Source organism: Montipora foliosa, chromosome 10 (assembly GCF_036669935.1).
Source record: "Montipora foliosa isolate CH-2021 chromosome 10, ASM3666993v2, whole genome shotgun sequence".
NCBI lineage: Eukaryota > Metazoa > Cnidaria > Anthozoa > Scleractinia > Acroporidae > Montipora > Montipora foliosa.
In genome coordinates this window covers 8,520,746-8,528,245 of record NC_090878.1, presented here as the reverse complement: position 1 = coordinate 8,528,245, position 7,500 = coordinate 8,520,746, and the positions used below count along the sequence as shown (strand labels likewise).

General features: G+C 39.8%; 1 protein-coding gene across 3 annotated transcripts in view; it reads left to right on the top strand.

Moving 5' to 3' along the window:
* The window catches only part of LOC137973599 (transient receptor potential cation channel subfamily A member 1-like), a 52,409-nt gene extending 48,872 nt beyond the window's left edge, over positions 1-3,537 (top strand). For 2 of the 3 annotated variants that reach the window (XM_068820443.1, XM_068820444.1), the window contains exon 29: positions 1-150. In XM_068820443.1, the coding sequence (XP_068676544.1) occupies positions 1-135 (135 nt within the window). In that variant the 3' untranslated portion in view covers positions 136-150. Of the gene's footprint in view, positions 151-2,662 lie in introns of those variants that run through there. The other variant, XM_068820442.1, reaches the window with a different exon arrangement.
* The last annotated feature ends 3,963 nt before the right edge of the window (positions 3,538-7,500 follow it).

The following is a 7,500-nucleotide window of genomic DNA, read 5'->3' as shown; positions in this document are numbered from 1 at the left end:
GTGGTGGATTTATTTGTTTCGTTTGGCAAAGCGGAAGCAGACGAAGTGGAAGAAGAAAAGGAGGTGTCACCTGGCATGCAGCAAATTATTGGAAGACTTGACCAACAGAAAAAAGGTTTGTATCCATATCTCTGACTTTTGTAGTCATTTAGTGAATATATGCGATAGTTTTTTTCACCTCGTTCTTATTTTTTCTTTTTCCTCATTACAGCCAAAACAACATGTTTTTTCGTCAAATCAGGGCACAAAAGAAATCTAATTGGAGGAAACATGTTGAACTGATACCCCTATCTGGGTCATTCTTTTACGTTAAAATGACACAAAGAGAATACTATGAATTTCGTTTTTCGTTCTACAACATTTTTCCTAATGTTTACCTCTCAGGTTTGTCAGAAGTATCCACCTGTCGGCAAAAATCAGCACCTACAGCTTCACTTGGTGGTCTTATCCGGCTACTTAACTTCACTTTTGCTTCGCTGATAATTCCTTTTTGCTTTCTTCTGCTTTTCTAAGACAGCCGTCTATTGTGAAACCTTCTTTCATCCCTGTTTTAAATTGTCTGTCGTGAGTTTCGTCGCCTTTAATTTCGGACACCAAAACCTTCCAGGTTTATGCAATAACAGGCAAGGATGGCGAAGTGGTTAGAGGCTGCACTCGCCTGCCACCAATGTGGCCAGTGTTCCATTGCCAGATCCGGCGTCATATGTGGGTTGAGTTTGTTGCTTCTCTACTCTGCACCAAGAGGTTTTTCTCCGGGTACTCCGGTTTTCCCCTCTCCTCAAAAACCAACATTTGATTTGATTTGCGTTAATTTGTTGGTTTCTGAGTTTACAAAGCTAAACAAGAATTCTATACTCAGTTCGTTGAAGAGAATAGCTCTAACCAGAAAAAGCTGTTTAATGCCGCAAACAAGCTGCTGGGCGAGCGCAAACAGTTGCGCATTTCTGAGCACACAAACAAGACCGTGTTGGCGAATGATATCGGGAGGTATTTCGTACGCAAAATAGAACGCATTCGCACGGCCATAGACTCTATCCATCTTCATCCACAAGATCAGGGTCTTGTACCTCCAGACAGTGTTACGAACAGGGCCCGGTTGCTCGAAGCCTGGTTATATTAGCGCTAACTGTTGGTTAAGAGATATCAAAACCGATAGGTTTCCATGGTATTTAACGCTGCTTAGCGCCAACCATGCTTCGAGCAACCCGGGCCAGGGGCCCGTTTCTCGAAAGTCCCGAAACTTTTCGGGGCATTTTCGGTTGTCACAATTCCTTTTGTATCTCAAGAACGGAGAGGATTTAAGTCGTCAAACTTCACAGACGTATTTCTTTTAGTTAGCTTGAAAACATGTTAAAAGGTCGCCTTGCCAAAACAAGCAGTTGGCAGTTTCACAAATGGCTTTTCGGGCCCGAAGAGTTTTCGGGACTTTTGAGAAACGGGCCCCAGAACGCTAAACTCTTTTGACAACCTGAGTGAGCGTCATGTTAGTGACTTGATTAACAATTCTGCGAAGAAGTCGTGTGTCCTAGATCCGATGCCCCCTTGTCTGATCTATAACTCTCCCTCTCTCTTTCTCTTGACGTGTTGCTGCCGGTAAGAACTAGAATGGTGAACGCATCCCTGTCTACGGGGCACTTCCTAGATGAATGGAGGGAAGCTGTTGTGAACCCTTTACTGAAAAAAAGGTGCAAAGGACTCTGGTCACAAAAACCTACGACCAGTGAGAAAACTGCAATTTGTTTCGAAGATTACTGAGAGAGCGGTTTTCAACCAGATTTATGTCCACGTAAGAGAAAATGGACACTTTCCAGAAGTACAATCGGCGTACAGAAGTGCACATGATACAGAGACGGCACTGCTGAAAATTGCTAACGACATTCTACTAAATATGAATAGCCAACATGTGTCTTTGCTAGTTCTTCTGTACTTAAGTGCCGCATTTGACACGGTGGACCCTAATATCCTTCTTTGCCGTCCAGAGGCCTCTTTTTGGCGTCACCGGCGATGCTCTCAAATAGTTCGACTCTTATTTTTCTGGTCGGACCCAACGCGTCATTGTCGACGGGAAACTGTCTGAGAAATGTCATCTGTCGTTTGGTGTGCCACAGCGATCGTGTCTCGGTCCTCTTCTTTTTTCTGTTTATGCTATCAAGCTCTTTGAAGTAAAAGTCTCATCTGCCCCAAGCCCATGCATACGCTGATGACACCCAATTATACCTCTCTTTCAAACCAGACAGTGCGGTCGGTGAGTTGGAGGCCTGGTGTGCCATGGAGCAGTGTATCAGGGCGGTGAGAGCGTGGATGGTTGTTGATAAGTTCAAGCTTAACGAAGGAAAGATGGAGTTCATGCTAATTGGGACTCGCCAACAGCTCTCCAAAGTACGAACTGATAGTCTCTTAGTTGCCGGAACTGTCGTGTCGTCTGTAAGCGAAACTAGAAATCTCGGTGTCTGGTTTGACTCTTAAGTTTCAGTTTCAAACACGTATTAACAAGACATGTCAGTCAGCGTTTTACTATATCTTCAATATAAGACGTATACGTAAATTTTTATCATTTGAAGTTGCCAATACGTTAGTTCAAGCATTAGTCTTTTCCTGGGCTGTTCGAAGTGCGAATCCTTTTAAAATGTACCTTGATGATTCCGTTGTTTTTCTCCGTTAGGGTGGACAAGATGTACAACATGCTTAAAGAACAGACTGAGGTGATAAAGGAACTGAATCAAATGTATCAAGTGAAAGAAGACGGCGACAAGGAAGAGAAAAAGGAGGAACAGACAAAAACGCCTAGATTACAATTATTTGGATTCTAGCTTTTTGCTTGGAATGAAGGAGGGGAGGTGCAGTCTGTCGTCAAATTATATCAGTGAACAACCAATGTGACGCAGCAGGGCACAAACATCAAATGCAGAACTCTCTCACCGCATTAGCTAACATATGGGGAAACTGACTGAGATGGTGAACTAAAGGATATCATAAACTTACAAAACAAGTTGAACAATGTGCCGCACACTTTTACGCCAAGAAGCGCAATCGCAGTAATTCGTGAAACTGCTAAATAATACGATGTGTTGTACCTAATGATAAATAAAACGCACACATATTATACCCATGTGAGCTTTGTTTCGGTTGCGAACAGGGCCTCCGCAGTCAAAAGATGAGGGATTAGGGAGAGCGGAGAAAGACTTCTAACCTGACTACTTATTAGCTAATTCAGAAAAATAGAGATGGGCGTGGTTCTAAGGAAAACGTTCAAGAAAATTGCCCCCAAAATTGGAACAACCGATATGAAAGGGTCTATGGCCTAATACCGTCAATTACGAAGACGTTTTAAAATCTTTGAAAGGAGGGCTAAAGTGTAGAGATCATGTTGTATTTAAAGATATTTATTATCCTTTTACGCTGGGAGAAGGGTGTGCTGTTTTAAAGTTTGTTTTTTTTTTGCGTGAAGGTTATGGAGTTTTTGTTGATATTTGTTTGAATTGCTTTTTATAAAAAGTGGAAGTTAATTGGTGCTACGAAATAAAGGGGTTTACTGTATATATCAGGCTGACATTCTTTTGGCGTACTGAAACTTGATTTGAAAATTGGAATAAGAGTCCCTCACGTAATTAAAGCTTTATTCATTTTTGCAACTCGTTCGTTACGATCTTACCGGTAAAAAAACGTGTCGATTGTTTAACTCCCCCTTGTCAATTTCACAGTTGTGTATCAAGATACTTGTCCTTTAGACGAAAGCGAGGCTTGAGTGAACACCACTACTCTTTTCTCAACTAGGTCATGTTAAAATGGAAAAGTGGTGAGGATAGCTTTCATTCAAACACAGGGTAACTGAGCAAACAACTGTAAAATGATTTGTTCGCGGAACATCTCAAGGGTTTACGCTGGTTTTTTTTTTTTTTGGTCCTTTTCCACGGTCGTGTCGAGATCTTGCCTTGTCTGTTCAATCTAACGAATCGAAGCGAGTAAATGTTGTTGGTCTTTTACGTCAACTTCTGCGTTTATTTAGAACTTAAACTTCCGGCTCGGTTTCCTGAGCAAAACTGATTTTTTGTCTACCGCGCAAGCACTGTAAACACTAAGCCACAGCTTAAAAAAAGTTTGTTAAGTTATCGATAGCCGATCGATAATCAGATGTTCAGGATGCCCAATGGCTAGTTAAAGTTATAAACATGTCAATCAATGTTAGGTTAGTAATGAACATTAACCTTCTGTTTAGTTCACTATCAATCTTTATGCAGGTGACATTTGTTTGTGTTTGTCTTCATACAAAGGCCTTTGTTGCTATTGAAAAGCTGTTAATTAAGAAGAGTAGATTAGTTTGTAAGTAGTAGATAAAATATGAGCGGGAGATCTGTATGGGCGTTCACAATGGCGAGCCGATAGGCGAGCCATTGTAAACGTCCATACAGATCGGGCTCGAATATTTTATCCTGCTTGTGAAATGAATACATTAAATTGAATGCAAAGTATTGTTATTTTAATCAGTAGAGATCTGTATCAAAAGTTAATGAATACTAATTAGCTGAGCAGGAGTTTGTATCAAAAGTTAATTCTACTGTTTAATAATTCAGTTGATTTGTATTGGGGTTTTCAGTTGCGTACATGTGATCTGAATACTGTGCTGGGATTGGTTTGCACCCTCATGAATTATTAATGAATTGTACAATTAACATTATTGTTCCAGTTTGTTTTGCAGCGGTTTCAAATAACTTGTGTTTTCACTTTACGTTTTATTAAATCTAGAATTTATTCTTCCACAAAGGTCCAAGAACAATTTTGAAATTCTTGAAAGTCATAACTACTGTCAATATCTTAAGAAACATGTACATTTGTTTCCGTTTGACTCTATATGTCAACATCATGCAGTTTTAACGTAGCAACACTGTTAAAAGTATATACTTTGACATTTAACGTCCTTTTGAATTTTGACCTAAACATAACAGGCTATTGATTGTTTCAGTTTGAATCACTTTTTTAAAGCTGGACAGTAATTACATTTGCTCTGTTTGTTTCTTGTATAAATACACCTCAACAAAGAATGATAATAGCCATCAAACTCATCCAAATCATATTTGGTAAATTTCCTGCACTTGAGTTTCCTACACAAGAAGAAGCTTTAGCCAAGAGCTCCTGCTTTAGCAGTAAACACCTGCACATGTACGAATTGCGTACCTATTTTCTTATAAGCCAGACCTAAAATAAAAAGTTGGAAAGATCACCGCAGTCAGATTAGCAGTTGCAAGCAAGAATGAAAAAATCCAGTGTTGAATGGGAGTCGAACTTAGTGCGATTCTGCTGCACTTGCTCAAGGCTGAACTTTTGTCAGCGTTGCTTGCAACTGATTATCTTTCAGTCAACTGGCATTGCATGTCCGTTCCATGGCCACAGTTTTTACCCACAAGTAGCCTGCGTCGGAGACAGACTAAACCGCTTGTATACGGACTACATCTAGGTTTTGACCTAGTTTTCGAGTTAAATGTCCGGCTGCGCACAGGTTACGTACTCAGTGTGGGCATCATTAACCGGAAACACCCTCCTTGGTTCATTCACATTTTTGCGTTCGACATTTCAAATCTTGGGTATCCTGTGCATATGGAGCGCTTTAGCAGCTTCTGTTTTTTCAGCGCCATCTTGAAGTACGTCATACATGCATCACTTTCGCCCATAAATTCGCGATTATCCTGAATTGTTAATTTGCTTTGAATTCACTATTATCGTGAATTTTGGACACTATGTCCCAGGACTTGTGGTAGCAGAGAAAATAAGGAAATAAAAAATCATATCCGTGGATTGGATTTGAACCCGGTCGGGAGTTTCTACTCTACAGGTACCCCTTCTTTCCGCTTTACCACTAAAGATCAAAAAACACATTTTTTCAAGTCTACCATAGAATATCGCTGCTGAAGAGTAATGAGGCCTGAGCTAGATAAATAATTTAGGCCTAAGCTTTTGATTTTAATATGTTTAGCTTTGTCGTGAAGTTTGGAATGGTGATTTTATGAGTCAAAATTTGCACCGACACGCTGATTTTTGGCAAGGGACATTTCTTAGTGATATTTAACAAAATCCAGATTTTCGCAAACGTTATCTCCTCTTTGCTCTAAACTTTCCATTTTTAGCCACATTCCAGTCTCACATACCGGCAATAATACTTTGGATAGACGTTCTTTGATGACATCTCGGCTCGTCTAGTGAGTTATCCCAACGAACGCACTTCATAATCAATGATTACTCCTAGATTTTGTCTCCTAAACTGATAAATGGTCAGGACTTCGTAAAATATGATTACCCCGATTGAAAAAAAGACATTACAATGCATATGACGTCTACAAAAAGCAATCACATATAACGTACCTCTCGATGGTCTCCCATCGAGATATCAACCCCACCCGACAGGGATTAACTTCAGTTTTATCACATGAGTCACAGTACTTCAGTACTTCGGGTCTATAATATTGTTTCTTTCCCTACTCTTCTCCTTTGTTTCCAAAGCGACTGTCGAACGCACTTGAATAATCTGAGATGACTACTAGTCCAAATTCTGCCTCTATCGAATACGATGTCCCCTGCGAAGCTCTGGGTACTGACATGTGTAAACCTTGAATATGAACGAAAGGATTTTTTTTACCCGTTGTTAACCGGAAATAAGTCTACCTCTTTTTGTTATTCACCGGAAATCATAATTCATTATCTAAATTCTGTCTCTATCCCGGACCGCGTTCCGCGTAGTACGAGGTGCAGGAAGCATGTTAATCTTAATTAGCAACTAGTGGGTTTCCCCTCAATAATATTTTTAGTCTTTCTTGTAACTACTCAAGTTTCTTTTTAACTTCCATTTCATGTCTGTTCCACAGTTCTGAACTAATTTCGGCCGTTATCAACCGGAAATTCCCAATCTGCTTTGTTAATTATCCGGAAATAATAATCTATTGTCTTAATTTTCCCTCTAATTCATGCTTCATCTCCCGTGGCTCACTGAGTACTTGCTGTAATAGAGTAAGAAGTACTATGTCTTCATAGCCTTGAAGATGTGATTCAATTTTTTCCCTCGTTCCTTTTTTTTTTTTTTTTCCGGCTTCCTTCCTTGCAACTGCCTAAGTTACTTGTCTAACTGCGATTTATCTTTTCAAAACCCATTTGAAAAGTCAAGTAGACTATTGCACGACTTATAAAGCAAGGCGAAAATGTATTTTTTAACTTTCATAAATATTTTCAGTCAATTTTGACTGATCACGATCTTCTCTGATCCAACGCTGTGCAAGACTTATCGTCCACGGTTTTTGCAAAGGTTTTAAAACCTCAACTTCATCCATTTGATGTCTATTCCAAAGTTTTGACCTACTTCTGGCCGTAGTTAACCGGAAATAAATCTTATCTCTTTTGCATTGTTAACCGGAAATAGCTATATTCATTATCTAAATTATACCTCTCTTTCAAACGCAACTCCTGTGGCTCACTGAGTAACTGCGTGTGTCGAATCCTTGATTTTTTGCTCACTTC